Source organism: Ordospora pajunii, assembly GCF_021821965.1.
Source record: "Ordospora pajunii strain FI-F-10 chromosome Unknown Cg_01, whole genome shotgun sequence".
NCBI classification, from domain to species: domain Eukaryota; kingdom Fungi; phylum Microsporidia; family Ordosporidae; genus Ordospora; species Ordospora pajunii.
The window spans coordinates 50218-67196 of record NW_026848116.1 but is presented as its reverse complement, the minus strand read 5'-3'; the positions used below and the strand labels follow the sequence as shown (position 1 = coordinate 67196).

At 43.1% G+C, this 16979-nt stretch overlaps 17 protein-coding genes and 1 non-coding gene across 18 annotated transcripts; 8 read left to right on the top strand and 10 right to left on the bottom strand.

Annotated features, from left to right (window-relative positions):
* Positions 1 to 44: 44 nt before the first annotated feature.
* HK407_01g00670 (uncharacterized protein) lies at positions 45 to 1409 on the top strand (the record flags this gene model as incomplete). The annotated part of the gene is made up of 1 exon (XM_060420069.1): positions 45 to 1409. One exon carries the CDS (start codon positions 45 to 47, stop codon positions 1407 to 1409), a length of 1365 nt encoding a protein of 454 aa, XP_060277631.1.
* Positions 1410 to 1471: 62 nt separating this feature from the next.
* On the top strand, positions 1472 to 2029 carry HK407_01g00660 (uncharacterized protein; the record flags this gene model as incomplete). Its single annotated transcript, XM_060420068.1, has 1 exon — positions 1472 to 2029. The coding sequence occupies one exon, from the start codon at positions 1472 to 1474 to the stop codon at positions 2027 to 2029; it is 558 nt and encodes a 185-aa protein (XP_060277630.1).
* Positions 2030 to 2164: 135 nt separating this feature from the next.
* Positions 2165 to 3544, top strand: HK407_01g00650 (trehalose-6-phosphate synthase; the record flags this gene model as incomplete). Its single annotated transcript, XM_060420067.1, has 1 exon — positions 2165 to 3544. The coding sequence occupies one exon, from the start codon at positions 2165 to 2167 to the stop codon at positions 3542 to 3544; it is 1380 nt and encodes a 459-aa protein (XP_060277629.1).
* A 93-nt stretch (positions 3545 to 3637) lies between these two features.
* On the top strand, positions 3638 to 4309 carry HK407_01g00640 (uncharacterized protein; the record flags this gene model as incomplete). The annotated part of the gene is made up of 1 exon (XM_060420066.1): positions 3638 to 4309. The coding sequence occupies one exon, from the start codon at positions 3638 to 3640 to the stop codon at positions 4307 to 4309; it is 672 nt and encodes a 223-aa protein (XP_060277628.1).
* A 40-nt stretch (positions 4310 to 4349) lies between these two features.
* Positions 4350 to 5639, bottom strand: HK407_01g00630 (uncharacterized protein; the record flags this gene model as incomplete). Its single annotated transcript, XM_060420065.1, has 1 exon — positions 4350 to 5639. The coding sequence occupies one exon, from the start codon at positions 5637 to 5639 to the stop codon at positions 4350 to 4352; it is 1290 nt and encodes a 429-aa protein (XP_060277627.1).
* A 103-nt stretch (positions 5640 to 5742) lies between these two features.
* On the bottom strand, positions 5743 to 5824 carry HK407_01g00620. Its single transcript has one exon. It is a non-coding gene; the product is annotated as a tRNA-Ser (tRNA).
* Positions 5825 to 5915: 91 nt separating this feature from the next.
* Positions 5916 to 6539, top strand: HK407_01g00610 (uncharacterized protein; the record flags this gene model as incomplete). Its single annotated transcript, XM_060420064.1, has 1 exon — positions 5916 to 6539. The coding sequence occupies one exon, from the start codon at positions 5916 to 5918 to the stop codon at positions 6537 to 6539; it is 624 nt and encodes a 207-aa protein (XP_060277626.1).
* Positions 6540 to 6581: 42 nt separating this feature from the next.
* On the bottom strand, positions 6582 to 7589 carry HK407_01g00600 (uncharacterized protein; the record flags this gene model as incomplete). Its single annotated transcript, XM_060420063.1, has 1 exon — positions 6582 to 7589. The coding sequence occupies one exon, from the start codon at positions 7587 to 7589 to the stop codon at positions 6582 to 6584; it is 1008 nt and encodes a 335-aa protein (XP_060277625.1).
* Positions 7590 to 7667: 78 nt separating this feature from the next.
* HK407_01g00590 (thymidine kinase) lies at positions 7668 to 8312 on the bottom strand (the record flags this gene model as incomplete). Its single annotated transcript, XM_060420062.1, has 1 exon — positions 7668 to 8312. One exon carries the CDS (start codon positions 8310 to 8312, stop codon positions 7668 to 7670), a length of 645 nt encoding a protein of 214 aa, XP_060277624.1.
* Positions 8313 to 8483: 171 nt separating this feature from the next.
* HK407_01g00580 (uncharacterized protein) lies at positions 8484 to 8801 on the top strand (the record flags this gene model as incomplete). Its single annotated transcript, XM_060420061.1, has 1 exon — positions 8484 to 8801. The coding sequence occupies one exon, from the start codon at positions 8484 to 8486 to the stop codon at positions 8799 to 8801; it is 318 nt and encodes a 105-aa protein (XP_060277623.1).
* A 47-nt stretch (positions 8802 to 8848) lies between these two features.
* On the bottom strand, positions 8849 to 9829 carry HK407_01g00570 (uncharacterized protein; the record flags this gene model as incomplete). The annotated part of the gene is made up of 1 exon (XM_060420060.1): positions 8849 to 9829. The coding sequence occupies one exon, from the start codon at positions 9827 to 9829 to the stop codon at positions 8849 to 8851; it is 981 nt and encodes a 326-aa protein (XP_060277622.1).
* A 28-nt stretch (positions 9830 to 9857) lies between these two features.
* HK407_01g00560 (uncharacterized protein) lies at positions 9858 to 10307 on the bottom strand (the record flags this gene model as incomplete). Its single annotated transcript, XM_060420059.1, has 1 exon — positions 9858 to 10307. The coding sequence occupies one exon, from the start codon at positions 10305 to 10307 to the stop codon at positions 9858 to 9860; it is 450 nt and encodes a 149-aa protein (XP_060277621.1).
* Positions 10308 to 10402: 95 nt separating this feature from the next.
* On the top strand, positions 10403 to 11206 carry HK407_01g00550 (uncharacterized protein; the record flags this gene model as incomplete). The annotated part of the gene is made up of 1 exon (XM_060420058.1): positions 10403 to 11206. One exon carries the CDS (start codon positions 10403 to 10405, stop codon positions 11204 to 11206), a length of 804 nt encoding a protein of 267 aa, XP_060277620.1.
* A 137-nt stretch (positions 11207 to 11343) lies between these two features.
* HK407_01g00540 (eukaryotic translation initiation factor 2) lies at positions 11344 to 12633 on the bottom strand (the record flags this gene model as incomplete). The annotated part of the gene is made up of 1 exon (XM_060420057.1): positions 11344 to 12633. The coding sequence occupies one exon, from the start codon at positions 12631 to 12633 to the stop codon at positions 11344 to 11346; it is 1290 nt and encodes a 429-aa protein (XP_060277619.1).
* Positions 12634 to 12790: 157 nt separating this feature from the next.
* On the bottom strand, positions 12791 to 13219 carry HK407_01g00530 (uncharacterized protein; the record flags this gene model as incomplete). The annotated part of the gene is made up of 1 exon (XM_060420056.1): positions 12791 to 13219. The coding sequence occupies one exon, from the start codon at positions 13217 to 13219 to the stop codon at positions 12791 to 12793; it is 429 nt and encodes a 142-aa protein (XP_060277618.1).
* Positions 13220 to 13391: 172 nt separating this feature from the next.
* On the top strand, positions 13392 to 13871 carry HK407_01g00520 (uncharacterized protein; the record flags this gene model as incomplete). Its single annotated transcript, XM_060420055.1, has 1 exon — positions 13392 to 13871. One exon carries the CDS (start codon positions 13392 to 13394, stop codon positions 13869 to 13871), a length of 480 nt encoding a protein of 159 aa, XP_060277617.1.
* Positions 13872 to 13952: 81 nt separating this feature from the next.
* HK407_01g00510 (transcription factor Tfb2) lies at positions 13953 to 15197 on the bottom strand (the record flags this gene model as incomplete). The annotated part of the gene is made up of 1 exon (XM_060420054.1): positions 13953 to 15197. One exon carries the CDS (start codon positions 15195 to 15197, stop codon positions 13953 to 13955), a length of 1245 nt encoding a protein of 414 aa, XP_060277616.1.
* Positions 15198 to 15378: 181 nt separating this feature from the next.
* Positions 15379 to 16968, bottom strand: HK407_01g00500 (uncharacterized protein; the record flags this gene model as incomplete). Its single annotated transcript, XM_060420053.1, has 1 exon — positions 15379 to 16968. The coding sequence occupies one exon, from the start codon at positions 16966 to 16968 to the stop codon at positions 15379 to 15381; it is 1590 nt and encodes a 529-aa protein (XP_060277615.1).
* Between the last annotated feature and the right edge of the window lie 11 nt (positions 16969 to 16979).

Genomic DNA, 16979 nt, shown 5'->3' with positions numbered 1-16979 from the left:
TGGAGACAAGAATGCTACGCATTCCTCATGATGAGCTACCCAATATGAATTGCTACATGCTGGCCATTCTGACGCACACTGCATGGCAATTATGCCAGGTACTGCATTGCACTTCTCCCGTGCACATACTGTTGTTCAGATGCGCCAATGCATTCGCATTCATATCGCTTTGCAAACCGACCCAGCTATCAAACTGCATTTATCAATTCATAGGATATCAATCCGGCCTGATTAATTCATTAGTGCAATATATCTGCTCATCAACAGCGTGCTTGTATCTATCATGCAATATCAATTTCAGAAATACGAATGCAGCAAAAGACCATTCTTCGCTGCATAAACATATATATTCAGGAATCGAGGCGACTTCAATGAAGATCGTCGGACTACTTGCAGTTTGCATTGGCGCAATCAGTGCAATGACAATCTCACACGTGAAAGTCAGATGCGAATTGAGCAATAAGCCTTGGCTTGTGTTCAAGGAGGAGCGCAACATACTTCCATACATGCTTACCTCTGAAAATCTCCCAGCAACAAGAGAATACCTTAGGGTAACTGGAATCATGAGGGCATATGTCTTCTCGTGGAACGGAGAGGGAACGGTGTCCCCATTCGTTGTGGAGGCAGCAGCAGGCACAGTAACGCCATTCAATCCAGTCACCAACACTGCAGATTACATTCTGTGTGCTGGTGAATGCCCGTGCCCAATGCCAGGCACCCAGGGAAATGCAGGGCAGATCATCAATACCTCTCGGGAAAAGTACCTCGTCCGTGTTGAGTCTGCAAACAGAAGCAGTGTCAACCCATGCTTTGAAGACAAGCTCCGCAGGTGCGAGGAGGACTCTTCGTGCAGCGAGGCAGATGCCAAGTGCTATGAATTCGCGTCTGTAAAGAAGGAAAAGTGTGCGTTCTCCTCTGGGCACAGAAGGTTCCCGAATAAGAAGTTTGAGATCACTTCAAGCCTAAAGAAGTTTGTGTTCGACATCAAGACGTTCCACAGGAAGGGAGAGACCATCGTCAAGGTGACATCAAACAGCAACAAGGAAAAGGTCGAGAGATTTGTCATCTCGAAGAACGGAGAAATCAAGGGAACAGACAACAAGAAGTGCAAGATTGATCCTCTGCCAAGGTGCCTGAAGAACCCAAGGAAGCTGTACAGGCTCAAGAAGTGCATCGAGAGGATGCTTAACAATACGGAGGTGTGCATGTACATCAACGACAAGTGCGAGATATTCATAGTGGTTCCCAATGGCAGAGCATGTGTTGTTTACAAGGTCATAGTCAAGGGAGAGGGAGAAGGAAGGAAGGAGAAGATCCGCATCAGCAAGCAGATCAGGGGAGACAGGCTCCGTGAGCTGATTAAGTGTGGGCTCTTTGGTGTTGAATTTGGTTCAATCGATTGCAATTGATTGTAAATAAAAAGAGTCTGTAAAAGTTTGTGTTTATTTGTGAGCAAATGTATGTGCCCCGGATGCAGCTTGGACACTTGCTTGTTGGCCAGGTAATCATATGGGTTTCGCTTGGCGTGTTGGTGGGAGCGTCGGAGGGAAGAGCTATCCAAAGAATAATTGCTGTGATTGCAGATGCATCGTTTCTACGTGTGTCTGATCCGAAAGGAGTGTTTTGCTTCTTGTTTTCGTCTGCAATAATAGGATTTGGATTTGTACTGGAGGTCGGACGCTCAATAGCAAAAATAAACAAGAACGAAAGGATGAAGTACAGGATAATGAAAGCACAGAGGGGATTTGCATTCATGTCGCTGGTTCTGTTCATCAATTTCCTCAGTGCATATATATTCAAGGCATTGAATGTAAGAGCAACTAACCTGCTGGTGCTTGGACTGGTGAGCCATGTGATGTGCTCGTTGTCATCGTTTTTGGGGATGGAGGTATTGAACACGTTCTTCTACATGAACTTTGTGCTTTCGAATATTGCAGTGCTGTTGCTTACGTACATACTTGGTGCGGAAAGGATGCTTGCAGCATTGGGCAAGTGCTTTGCAAAGTTTAAGGCATTTAGTTGGTTCTAGTGAATTAAAATGTTTATTTGTAGGATGTTGATGTATTTGTGATGTGCAGACAATGGTGCATGATTGGTGTCTGCTTGTGCCGATTGGATACGGCATTTTGGCAAGAGGGATAAAACAGCGCATGCGGTGCAAGGCATGAAGCTTTTGGTTGTCAGCAATCGGTTGCCACTGACAGTGAAGCGAGGAGAGAATGGATTCGAGTACATGCAATCAAGTGGTGGATTAGTCACCGGACTCAAGAGTATCAATAACAAAATCAGGTTCAAATGGATTGGAAACATAAGCGGCGCAGATCTTTCTTCGGAAGAAAGAGAAATAATCAGAAAAGACTGCAGGGACAAATTCTACTCAATTCCAATCTTTATAGATCCTGTGCTGAATGATCAATCATACAACGGGTTCTGCAACGCCATTCTATGGCCGATGCTCCATTCGTTCAAAGACGACATAACATTCTCGATGGCAAACTACAATGCTTATGTCGAGTACAACAAGATCTTCTGCAATAAGATATGCGAGATAGTGGAAGATGGCGATGTTGTGTGGGTGCACGACTACCATCTGATGCTGCTCCCAGAAATGCTAAGAGCCATGTCTACAAAGACATTCAAGGTTATGTTTTTTCTGCATACTGTATTTCCAAAGGCTGATATAATGAGGGCGCTTGAGTACAGGAAGCAGCTAATAAGCGGAATAATGCACAGCGATCTCGTTGCATTCCACTCGTTTGAATATGCACTTAACTTCAGAGACGTGTGCATTGAGAATGGTGTTGAGTGCCTTGGAAAGATAGATGCTATTCCAATAGGCATTGATCCAGAGATGTTCAGAAGTGTCTTGCAGCAGCAAATCACGGCCCAGAGAATAAGAGAGCTTAAGCAAGAGTTCCAAGGCAAAAAAATCATCCTTGGCGTTGACAGAACAGACTACATAAAAGGCATGCCCCACAGAGTAAAAGGATTCCAGAGATTCCTTACAAAGCACCCGGAGTTTGTTGGTAATGTTGTTTTTCTACAGGTCGGCGTCCCGAGCAGAACCAATGTCAAGGAGTATTCTTCATACATCACAAAAATGAACGAGCTTGTTTCAGAAACAAACAGCATGTTTGGTTCTATTGAAACTGTACACATCTACTTCCTGAGCAACAGTGTGAACATAAACGAGCTGTGTGCTTTGTATGCGGTCAGCGATGTACTACTTGTGACATCGCTCAGGGATGGAATGAATCTCGTTGCTCTTGAATACGTTTCATGCCAGGACGGAAACAATGGTGTTCTTGTGTTAAGTGAGTATGCTGGGGCAACAACAACATTGCCGGCATCTCTTGAAACGAATCCGTGGAACACCGAGGAAATAGCAAACACAATCTACAATGCATTGACAATGCCTGAGGAAGAGCGTGCTGAAAGGCATAGGATTAATGCAAATGCAATAGACACGTTTACATCTGTGAAGTGGGCTGAAAGGAATCTTGATGGGCTTTGCGATGATTGGAGAGATTCTCTGATGCTGTAGTGCTCAAGGCTGTATTTTTATTACTTGAATAAATCGATTGATTGTTTCCATTTGTTTTTGATTTGTTATTGTGAGTCGCTGTGCCCTTCAGGAATGATTTTGCTGTTTTCACTTATAGCTACGATGCAGATGGTGTCTGCAACCTTGTTCCGCATGGATGCAGGGACAAACGTGGAGAGCTCGCAGAAGCTCAAAGGGCAAACCGTTGTGCTTATGCAAACACGGCTGCTCCACCGAGCATCTTCTAGGCATGAGTGGAAGGAGGTAGAAGACATGAATGCTGGCGTTGGCCTTACCATACACAAAAGCGACGGAGACTATGAACAGACAGATGCTGATCAGGGAAACATAGTGTTTAAGGACTCGAAGCACGGAGTGTCGAACACGTTCTTTTACACAACTCCCGAGACCGGATACTACACCATGGTGTTTTCTCTGGATCCAGGCATTAAGGGAGAATTTGCACTTGAGCTGTTTATTTTTGCAGGAAGGGCGTGGACACCGTCGATTGTGTCTGGAACAGACTACCAAATGGAATGGCTATCGAAAAAGATGGGTGACCTATTGTACTTTGCCAAGAACAACTTTGATCTACAGAGCCTGGATGATTATGACGAGATAGAGTATGTCGATCTGTACAATAACATATTCAGACTAGTTAATCGGGTAGTGTTACTGAAGATCTTTGCAATATCGATCACATTAGCATACATCGATAAGAAGTCAAGGGACTTTTATGTATCCAAGAGGATAGTGAAGAACTAAACATTGTTTTTCTTAAGATTTATACTTTGGAATCGCTGATCTATTGCTTTTTTCCTTTTGATATGTCTATGATAGAAAATCCCGGGGGTTGCTTTCTTTCTGGCTCTGCATATTCTTGAGAGCCAAAAGGCACAAATTTCGGAAACATTGCTTTCTTACGAATGTCCTTGATGCTTTCCGAAACATACTTCTGCCGATGATCGAAGCGGACAGCCTCGAATATCTTCAGTGCCAACGAATCACCAACACAGTGAGATACCTTGTTGAATGCATCCACCACGGTCATTGGCGTGGCCATAAATTCATCTATAATGCACTCAACATCGCCAGAGTCTTTAGCACAAAGATAGTCAATTACTGATTTACGTCTTGCACGGCTTCTTTTATGATCATCAAGAATGCTCCTATTCAAGTATGCAGGGACATTCAATGACGACGATTTCGGTATTGGCATTAGGTACTTGTTGTCATTTTGGCTTGTGACGACAGCCATTCCGTTTGGAGCAAGCACATCCACCTTGAACTTCGCATTCCTTTTCTTGAACGGATCCATCACTGGTATATCACAACAGACTTTCTTTTGAATACTGCTCAATGCTACATTCAGCTTGTGAATCTTTGCTAGATGTGCCAAAAGCTCCGTTTGGTACGTAAATGCATAACACTTGCTTGTAAGGCACTGATCAAACATGCAGCAATGGTGTGCATTTTTGTAGTGTTTTTCAAGATCCTCGAAATTTCTATAGTACTTATATTTAGATCCAATAGCATCACATATCTGACACATCTCATGCTCGATATTGCAGTGATGCCTTGCATCGTCTGCATCATAGAGATAAATCTTACAGTGAACACAAAACACATGCCCGATAAATCCATCTTCTCCGAGCATTCCATTTTTATGATCCTTGATTGTGGAGCTTTTGTATAGCTTGAACTCGTCCCAGAAATCCTTCCTACCACCGATACATTCAGAACATAGAACAAGCCCATGTTCAGAGTAGTGCTTTCTCAGTTGTGCTGGTGTTGAATATGTCTTCAGACATTGTTGGCACTTGCTCGATAAAAGATCGTCTGCGTACTTCTTAACAGCACTGCTTTCATAGGCAATGGTGATGGATGTTTTTATATCCCTCAGTGGCTTTTGAGCGGATGCAGCACCTGCCTCTGATGTATGGAGTCGAAGTGTCTTTGTGGCAGTTTTACACAATGGACAGTTGTGCTGCTTGTACAACGCCACAAGCCTCAAAGAGCATCTGATGCATATGTTGTGGCTGCAATCGTAAGATGCATATATACTAGAGTAGCAGCCGCATATCTGGCAATCCATGGGTGTCTGGAAGTGCGATGAAATGAATAGTACATGGCATGCGATTATACAATGAAGAGGGAGATGTGCTGTGGAATTACGCATGCACTGTAAATGTGCAAAACGAAGATGACAGGATTCGAACCTGTGAAGACAGAGTCTACTGGTTTTCTAGACCAGCGCCATAACCACTCGGCCACATCTTCTAAGTTATCAGAAACTCGCAAAATAGAATCATGCACATATACTATGCATCTCATGCCATGTATTTTGCAATCCACTGTTTCCTGCCCTAGCATGGATGTGAATTCAGTCCAAAGACCATCATCAAGAATAATACTGCATACACAGGAAGATTATAAGCCTAGTATGCATTGCAAACACAATCGGGACGAATTGCACTCGGAGTACACCATCAAAAAACGATACAAAACAGACTCCCGCAAGGAAAAGGTGTATTGGTCACCAGAAGAAACAATTGCACTTCTCAAAGGCGTAGAGGAGTTTGGAACAAGCAACTGGAAGGCCATCCTAGACAAGTACAAAAATGTTTTCCACAGCGACAGAAAACACTCCAACTTGTTTGATAAATACAGAACAATGAATAACAAGACGTCATACTACCGAGTAAAGAACAAACCATTTGTTTATGCAAACGAGAATGGAGAAGATATACACAATGCTTCCGGAGAAAGAGTTGTGTACTCGTCAAAGTTTCCATCCGACGTTGCAAAAACAATCGCACGTAAAGTTCTATCGAAAGAGTCCGACAGCTGCTCAATACACCTCAAGCAAGAAGAAAACAGCGAGGTAGTGATTCACACATACCATGCATCCCTCAACAACGGTAGAGTATGCATCAGGAAAACATCGAGCGCAATCCTTCAAACACCGCAGAACATTGTGAATGAAAGCAGGTAAACACAATCCAGCATCATTAACTACTATAAATTCATTTATTCATCACTCATCAATCGTAACAGGAATCCCAGATATAAGCTCGTTTCCAACAATAAATGATTCTTTCTTTAGCTCAAGCAGGATCGGAGACTTGCATACCGGGCATGTTTGCTGCCTTTCACACCACATCTTCAAACACCCAATGTGGAAACAGTGGCCACATCCAAGACTCTTTCCAGATTTCAGGTCATCCCTGCAAATTGCACAGAACCCATCACCCATTCCATCGACGCATTTCTCAAGATCTTTGCACAGCTTGATGTATCTGATAAATGTCTTTATCTTCGAAATAAGCGCATCAAGTATTCCAAGTGCAGATCGAAATAGATTCAGAGGCAGCCTGTAGCTGAGCGACGTAATCCCAATAAACACAACGTATGTCACAAAAGTAATGCCCATGTATACAATATCAATATAGAAGTTGATCTGTGACCGCCTTTCCTCATCTTCGTAAAACAGCATGTTCATCACAAATATGTTCTTGATCGAAGCCACGGCAAGAAGCATGTACTCAAACACAAACAATACGTGTCCACTCATGCGCGACATGCACGACACCACAAGCATGCATCCAATAATACATGAAAAAACACATATTCCATATGCAAGATAGTATTGCTCATGCCTTGCCTCCCTCCTGATCCGTATACCTAGCAGCCAGCTCAATGACTTGATGCACAGAAGCATCACAAACAGCATTCCGTTCTTGAAATTGATGTCGCTGTCAAACGTAGGCACTACAAGCAAAAAATCCGTCAGAAAGTACAGTAGAGACTCATGGAAGCTGGAAACCTCCTCAAGCCGAAGGCTCTTGAACACTAACTCAATAATCATGTTCGTCAAGAAACACATGACGAATGTCAAAAAAAGTACATGGAGAATATGAACAACACTGCTGTTCGTCGTGGCTGTAAGCACACTGTACATCGTCGGGTTTCTGTGGCCGGCCTTCATTGTACATACTGCCAGTAATGCAAGATGGGCTACTCCATACGACATGGAATGCTTCATATCTCAGGGTAAACACACTTGTTGCCGATCAAATACAAATACACAAACTCATTTGAAACTCAAAACACAAATATCAATTTATTTCTGCTGAATGTCTATTGCAACCACTTCAAAATTGGGTGTTTCGTAACCGCCATTCATCACCGGCTCCATTCTTCTTTTCCAGCATGCATGGCATACAGATGCATACTTCTCACACCCAGGCATCTCAATATCAATCGTCGGCCCGCTTGTGCTAGGCTTGCCGTCTACATATCTCAGGTGGAACCTGGCATTTTCCTTGCACATTCCACATAGCACCTGTATCTCGCTCAGCTCGTCGCTTAGCTCAACAAGGCGCTTCGATCCATCAAACAAACATTTCTTAAAGTCCGTTAGAAGCCCATAGCACCAAACAGATATCCCATGCACATCAACAGCCTCTCGTAGACTCTCGATCTGCCAAGAGCTCAAAAACTGTGCTTCGTCAACAAACACAATATCAACTCCCTCGTAGCAAACATCCTTTACAAAATCAAACTCGCTTCCAACACTAAGGTCACAACACATCTCCATTCCACACCTTGACTTTATTACGTCTACCTTGCATCTGGTATCTGCTTGCGGCTTCATCAATAAAACCACCTTTCCACAGGTCTTGGCATGCTTGGCTGCCAGAAGCATGTTGGCTGTCTTTCCTGCAAACATCGGCGAATGAATAAACCTCAGCCTTCCCCTGCTCATTGAATACTCAAGGGATTGCATGCACCGTGTTACTTAAACACCAATATTCATTTTATTCAAGCCTCTATACACACCAAATAGGCTTCCTAGATCGTTCACTTCATACACACTCTCAGCAAACACATTGTTTCATAATACTACAAATAAAATACAAGCAGAATGCATCGATAGATGCCTGCTTATCAAGACAGCCACTCAAAGAAAATACACTGGAGATTCTCACAGATACTGCTCATCGCCGTCCTCTATGCAACAGGAATAGCATGCGTCTTCATAAGCATTCAGCCACTATTGGAAATGGACTTCGAACCTAAAAACTTCATAGGCATTTTCATTGCCTTCCTCCATGGCTCATACATGCTTGGATTTATGTCAATACACAAGAAAAGCCAATTCGTATTCTGGGCCGCCAGTTACTCCCTCCTGTGCATAACAACAATCCTTCTGTACTACTACAACAGCCTATTCCTACAGTCCCCGACAGCATGAGTAAAACAAACACCAATAAACTTAGACAATATTCAATCACGATTCATTCAAGCTTCGCTGTCATAAAGACATATCTCTGGTGCTCCTCCGCAAGTAATGCACTCCCCCGTGCATTCAACCTCTCCTTCTCCAACAAAATTCACTTCCTTCGCATCAGGAATCGCAACCTTCTTGTTCAGAAAGTATTGCCCCAGCTCATCAAGCACCATGTTGGCTTTCTTTGCATTAAAGTTGCCATGCACTATCTTGATAAACCCGCTGTATATTGGCGAGTAAATCCACCTCAAAGTGCTCGGAAGAGTCATTGCAAAAAATTTGTTTAAAACTTTGTCCTTGTTCCTTCCTATTGCCAAATCCCTCTTCAGCCTCACCGACAGAATCTTGGATGCACAATGCCCCATAAACACCTTCAGAACCCTAAAATCGCCCATGCCCATCTTCCTATCAATAAACTCCTCTTCAATATCCTTGTTGCTGTTGCATGGATCAAACTCAGCAATATTGAATATCTTTTCGTTGATCGTGTTGAATGCAAAAATGCCCTCAATAATCAGCACTCTTGGCTTTGGGTTTTTATCATATCTCACTTCAGCAATGCCATTTTCCTTGCAATACAAGCTGTATCCAATATATGGCTCCTCATCGCGGATCGCTTTCAGCACATCAAATACGTTTTTCCAATTGAGCGACGCAGGATTGTCAAAGTCATATTCCTCATTAAAGCTCACACTGGCAGCTGGATCAGAATTAAATGAGTCAAAATAGAATGCATCAAGTGGGAGTATATACGAGCTTATTCCATTGTCGCTCAGCATCCGGTGTATACTCTTTGCAAACGTACTTTTTCCAGAAGATGTTGCTCCTTGGATGCATATAATATATCTTCTACCCGGATCATAGCATCCGTCAAAATATTTATATATTACCTGCCTCACATCCTTCACCCCTTCTCGGCACTCAATCACATCATTCAATTCTTCTTCAACCATATCAATTCCTGCGTCTTTGGGCCATGCTCCAATACACATTTTTAAATATCTTGAAAACGGATAATTTTTACTGTAAACTCGAAACCGGCCTGAAAATGTTACTCCCAGCAATCCGCTTCTTAAAGCACTCAATATCAATTGCATCTCCTCCAAGCTTTTCAAATCCAATCACCTGGTCAACAAAATATCCTTCCTTGAAAAATCCGAGAAACGGAAGAACACGGATCTCAAGCCTCTTGGCAACAACAGGACACATGTCCGCATCTACCCTGTAAAACGCTATCTCAGGAAAACTCCCTTGCACCTCATCAAGCATCTTGTCCATGATTGCACAGCGCTTGAACTCTGCTTTGTGAAAATGCACTATCATTGTCATTGTCTTTGTTTTCTCTATCAGCTCCTTTTCGGAGGAAATTGTGATCACTTTTGCAGAAAGCTCCTGCATTCTTCGTTCCCGATATCTTCTGAATACTTCGTTATCCAACATCCGGTCGGCCTCGTCCGTTTCGAATGGCATAGGATGATCTGATTTTTTGCTTAAGCCTTGGCTGCCAGAACACAGCCGTAGTACATCAGAACAAACTCGATTTGCACAGAACATAAAGCCCTGCAATGGAAAGGTTGAAAAACATACTTAAAGAAGCAAAGGTACAGCACGCAGAGCAGCGTGTGTTTCCTTGTCTTGAAGTGTGCAGAGTGTCAGAAATACCCAAGGCATCATCAATCGACACATTGGACGACTTGAACGAGGTTCTCAGAGAGTTCGAATTCCCAATCATTGAGCAAAGAATGCTTGATGACCATCTGGCATTGATAGACGTCCTCAATAACCTCAACATCGAGTACGGAAGGTATGGACTGCAGTTTTCGGCAGAAATAGATAGTCTGCACTGCAGGCAGGAAGAGTTGGCTTTGGTTGCAGAATGCGAGAGGGAATGCGATGTGCTGGAAGTCGAGCTTGCAAACACAAAGCAGAAATACGATGAGGTTGAGGAGCTGAGCCGCTACAGCATTGATGATCTTAAGCATAGACTTTGTGAGCTTCGAAAGCTGTTCAACGATTCTGAGTATGAAAAGCAGCATAAGGAGCTAATTGAAAAGGTGCTTGGATTCGTGAGACTGGAAAACAATTGCGATGAAAGCATTGCTGGTGCGCTTAGATACATAAAAGAATCAAAAGCATACATATCATGTATTGAAAAGATGGCTGCGGAGAATGCAATCAAATCTGCAAAGGACTCAGTGAATAAACACATCTTTACAAAGCTTATTTCACAGGAATACGTTCAGCTATGCGATCTTGAGCATGCCATTCATATCGACAGGCAGGGACTTCTAAGGATAGTTTATGGTTTGCTTAGTAAAGGTATTATCGTTTTTGATCGGACAAGAGACAGAATATCAATCCAAAGATAGCATGGCATTTGGGTTCCTTACAGAGCTACACAATGCAAATATCTTATCTTCAAGTAATACAATACAATAAAATACCATTAAATATCATTTAATTTTATCCAGAAATACTCATTCAGGCACATGCACAAAATTTCTGATTAATTGTCATACACGGGCTCTACTGTCTTTCCATTCTTTACTTCTCCATGCCCCATCAGTCGCCAATGCCCTTGGACTTTCCTGGAAATCGCTATTCTTTCTCCAATCTCACAGCATGCAGGCTTCACAAGATCAAGCGAAAGCATCTCTTCGCCAATCGCTCGGATCACTCCTCCCGTAGTCGTACTTCCTATGTTCACTAGAACCTGCTCGCCATTTTTTAGCTTTGTGCTGCCTTGAACACTTGTCTTCTGGAACAGCTTGTAGTCAACATCTATCTCGCACAATATCGACGGCAGGTGCCCTAGATGCCCCATTACCTGCCCAACTAGCTTATCAGCCTTGCAGAAAAACGGATCCATCGTGGTCCCGACTCCTATAAGTCCTCCAGGGCATGCTTCCTCAAGAGAAGTGCTCTCAGCCTTCAATGAAACCACCTTCGAGACAAACGGCTTGCACACAAACTTACTCCCATTCTTCGTCACCAGCCCAGGCCTTATCTCAATCTCATCCCCAGTCTTCAGCAAGCCAGTAACCAGACTGCCTCCAATAACCCCTCCACACAAATCCCTCACATACGTTCCTGGCCTGTTCACATCAAAGCTCCTGATCACCACCATTTTGGGATGCGCCTTGTCGTTCCTGACTGGCTCGGGGATATAGTTCACAATAAAGTCAAGAATCGCAGGAATATTCACTCCAACCTGTGCTGCCGTCGGAACCACAGGCCCAGATACATTCGATGTCTTCAGAAACTTCTGGATCTGCTCATGCTGCTCAAGCGCCTGCTCTCGAGAAACAAGATCTATCTTGTTCTGCACAACAAGCATCTTCTTCAAGTTCATTATCTCCACCGCAAACAAATGCTCAATCGTCTGTGGCTGAGGGCATGGCTCATTCGCCGCAATCACAAGCAGCACTGCATCCATTATTGCAGTCCCATTAAGCATAGTCGCCATCAACACATCATGCCCTGGGCAATCCACAAAAGACACATGCCGTACAAGCCTAAGAACTCCCCCACAGTTCTTGCACGGCAGCTCGTCAGGCGTAGAGCTGCTAAACGACTGGTAGCAGTTCGGCCTTGCACACTTATAATCACACTTGTATATCTTTGCATTCGCATACCCTAGCTTGATCGTGATGTTCCTCTCAAGCTCAGCCTTGAATTTGATTGTGCTCACACCACTTATCGCTTTCACAATCGTTGACTTTCCATGTGCAACATGTCCAATCGTTCCTATGTTAAGAGTGGCCTGCTTCTTCATTACCTCAGAAACATCTCTCATTGTTCCAGGGACAAAAATGCCGCAATAATTGGCTGATAAAAAATTGTCTCAGGCAATACAATACCACCACCAACTCCAAGTACATCTACTCGGCCAAGCCATACAAGCACAATCATTTGCCAAAGTTCACAAAAATACACCAAACACATTTACACATTTAATTGCATCCATTTCTAGAAAACCCATCATACGCCTTGCATCCTTCAAGATATAGATCCCAGCATCTCTCAATACTTCGAGATATTCCATCAAACTCGCTAATGCACTGCTGGTAGAAGTCATTGGCATTCTCTTGTGCTTTCGAATACTTCCTATACATATAATCCACAGATCTTTGATACGGAATCTTCAATGCCTTCGATGCATGCTTGATGTTTGTCTTTGTAACAGGCAATTGCCTGGCTATGAAGAACTCCTCAAGTGCAACTATCTGGTCGATCGAAAGAATCTTGTACTGCCTGACATTCCTTTTCCACACGCCGCTCTTTTCATAATCACACTGGAAGCTCTTTTCTATATGTTCATCATCATTCTCGCTCGCAAAAAGTATGTTGGACAGCCTCAGACCATCTTCGGCGCTAAACATTTAGGGCAATACACTCATATCACGAGTCTATGATATCTCAAATTTCCTTATTTGGTTTGCAATATATCTAGGTACTATATCATGCTCTAAATTCAATCATCGCAAAATATCCAATCGTAGGCCTAGCCTTTATTCATCAGTGTGTCAAATCGTAATTGGCATTTGCCCTCAAATGAAAAACGTGGTTATTATAGGCCAGGGCCCGGCTGCATACATGTGTGGAATATACATACACACTGCGAATCTGTCTCCCATGATAATCAAAGACAGTATGCAGCAAGCACCGTCCTTCCTTGGGTTTGATAAAGTTGCTGGTGTTGACGGTGTCTCTACCTCAGACGAGTTTACCAACCTGCTTGAAAAACAGGCAAGAAACATGAGCATAGATATTGTGGAAGACTCAGTAATCTGCATATCAAGAACAAACAATGCATTCACTGTAGCTACAAGCAATGCTTTATACGAGTCAAAAGCTTTGGTAATCGACAGCATCTGCTTGGAAAAAAAATACAGAGTCTCCCTGGGTGATACAGGTGTGTTTTATACCAGTGACAAAGCTACCCATAACGAAGCAATCATCATAGCCGGCGCTGGATGTAAGGTCTCATTCGATCTAAAAGAGTTCATTGAGGCAGATGCAATCAAGCAGTAATAAACCATCTATTTTAATAGTAACACATGCTTTGCAATTCCAGCATCGTTTATATACATATCACGCCCATGCTGCATGTGCTCAAAGAATCGTCTTCATGAACTCTTTTACAAGGCTATGCCCATCAAGCTTTACAACAATAATCCTCTTATCTGCATCAGATTCAACGAGATGGCTTCCATCCACACAGAATTTTAGCACTTTTTGATAATCAGAAAAATTCAGGAAGTTCGAATACAGATACCCAGGAACCATAAATATCTTATTTCTCTTCGATTCCCAAATTTCTATCTGGCTGCAAACAGTCTCTGGCAACTCTCCAATCTTGATACTAGACTCTAAAAAGTGTATTATTTGCCTTGCTGTAATTCCCTTGTCAAATGCTGCATTCGTGCTTTCTTCAGTTATCATTCCCTTGATCAGGTTCGGAAGCCTCGCTATAACATCGCAAAACAAATGGATCACAGACTTTTCATACTCAGAGCTTGTATATGCATATACTCTGTTGTTTGTTTCAACTATCACAAACTCCCTCTTGCTACGCTCTGAAGCTTCAAACATCCGTAAAAGATTCTTTCCAACGGCCAGCTTTTCTCCATGCATCTTCAGTATTCCAAGTGCCTCAAAATACTTCAGTAATCTGCCATTCACCACACATACTTGATCATACAGCACTCCAACTGTCTTTGCGCTTAACTCAAAGAATGCCTCAACAGCAGCAACCTCTTCCTCAACAGAGCTGGCAAAATACTTCAGCGAAAGCAACACAAGGCACCACAGCTGCTCCTTCTTTGTCTTCAGCAGAAATTCAAATCCTCTGTTCGTAATGTTCTTTTGCTTATCAAGTAGCCCTCCAAACACAACAATCTCGTTGATTCCAAATGCATGGCTCTTAAACTCCTTATTCACAATAAACCTTAGAATCGACTCAAACATCTGGCTGCTTCTTTCTTCGTCCATAGCAATGGTTTCATGTGTCTTCCGATAGTACTTCTCCATCACAAGCATGCAGAATCCATCCATCAGCGACTTTCTGAAGTCTTCATCCAGGTATATATTGTTTCTCTTCTTTTCAATCACTTGCACCTTCAACAGTGTTTTCAGCATATTCTTCACTCCATCAACTTCCCTCAGCATTCCAATCGAAGGCGACCTCAGAACAAGATCCATTACAAATCTTCTGGTGTCCTCGTCAAAAATTTTGAGAAAAGAAACTGCAAATATAGGTGCTTTATACAGATGTATCTTCAAATCCTTTGGAAGCAATCTGAAGTACTCCACAACATCAATCGGATAAGGCCATGCCTGTGGACTCTTGTGCATCATTGAAGCTTACAAGGGCTTTGCACAACTAATTGTAAACACCGTTGTAATATCGATCAGCGTACCACCAACTAACCACTTCATTGGGTAATACAGCAATCATAAATTATCAATCATCTAAACAAACACTTCGCTTTATTCACTATGGATCAGTTCCTATAATGCAGTGCTGTGTCTCAAGCAGTCACTTCGTGTAGTCAATTTCAGGAAGATTCCCCACTCCTTCGCACATCGTGTAGACATGCGTTGCTACATTCAAGCACAGGAGATCCGTGCTATCGCTGTCAGAACACTCTGCATATATCCTCACCACATTCTCAGTGCCAGAGGGCCTTACAAAAGACCTGCCTTTGAAATTCGCCATCTCAGCATCAATCATTTCCTGTAATCCCTTAGGCTCAAGAACACGATTGTTCAAATCAACCTTAATACTGTTCTTGTCCTTGATGACTACAGTATGCAGCCTGCTGGGATTCTCCTTGAACCTACTCAGGTCATTTGCTGATGCCATTATTCCTTTGAAGACCAAGAAATTCGCAACTGCATCTCCAACACACGGATCAAACAAGCCAGACAATGCTCTTAGAATCTCATGATACTTGCTGGACCCTTCTGCAACCTCATCAAAAAACGCCTGCGAAAAGTACACGCTTCCATGCCCATTCGGCTCAAAGTACACTCCCACGTCAAACGCTCTTGCTGCATTCACAAAATTCTTCACTCCCGTCTGCGCCAGCACCACATTGAACGAATTCGAACGTAACAGGCCAATCGCCGCATCGTTTGAGTAGTGAGACAGCACCACTCCCATGCTCATCTTCGAGTCAATCTCATCAAGATGTTGCTTGATAAAAAACGCCAAAAAAACCGCTTGAAAGTCGCCATCAAATATCCTTGTGCTCTTCGGCCCAGTAAAAAACATCAGCCTGTCTGCATCTCCATCAAATGACGCACAAATCTCATGTGTAGACACACTGAATTCTGCAGATTCTAGCGCTTCCAGCTTCGGCGCTCTATTATTTGTCTTGACAAAATCTGCTCCGCAATCAAGATTCAGTATTCCATTCGAATCATTAAGCACCCTGCATCTCAAATCTCCTCCAAGTCTCTTCTCCAGATCTTCAAGCTCTATTCCTGCAACTCCATTTGCAGTATCTACCGCCATCTTGAAGTTAAGCCCCGTATTCGATACAAGCTTCCTGAAGTTGCTCACCAGGCTCGCCGTGTATTCCTCTTTCTCAACAACCTTGTCCTCCAAATTACTTCTCCTTACTAAAAAGTGAAGTTCAGGAGTAGTAACAACACCATAATCATCAACCGTACAATTCAGCTTGCCCAAAACAGATGCAATGTTCCTGCAAATGCTTACTCCGCTTTCTCGAGTGTCTCTTCCAAGCACCACATGCCCTCTTACACCCTCCCCTAGCTCTGTTTGATTGCTGAAGCTCATCAAAATCTTCCTCATCACTCTTGGAAGATCCTTGTCTTCACAGTTCACCAGCACATCGCTATGCTGCTCCCACTTCTCATCAAGCATGCTTCCAGTGTGATCAATTATCTTAATTCCATTGTGCTCCACAGGATTGTGGCTTGCTGTTATCATCACCCCAATCACCTTTCCTGCAAGTGTGGTAGATCGCAGATATGCTATAAGCGACGCCCTGCACATTATGTTGTTCTGATCAGAATCTTTCGACCGGTACCCTGCTGTTCCATAGTATGCTGGCTTCAAAGGCTTTCTGAGATTTTCATCAGACAGCAGGATCTTGTCCATTGCACAGGGTC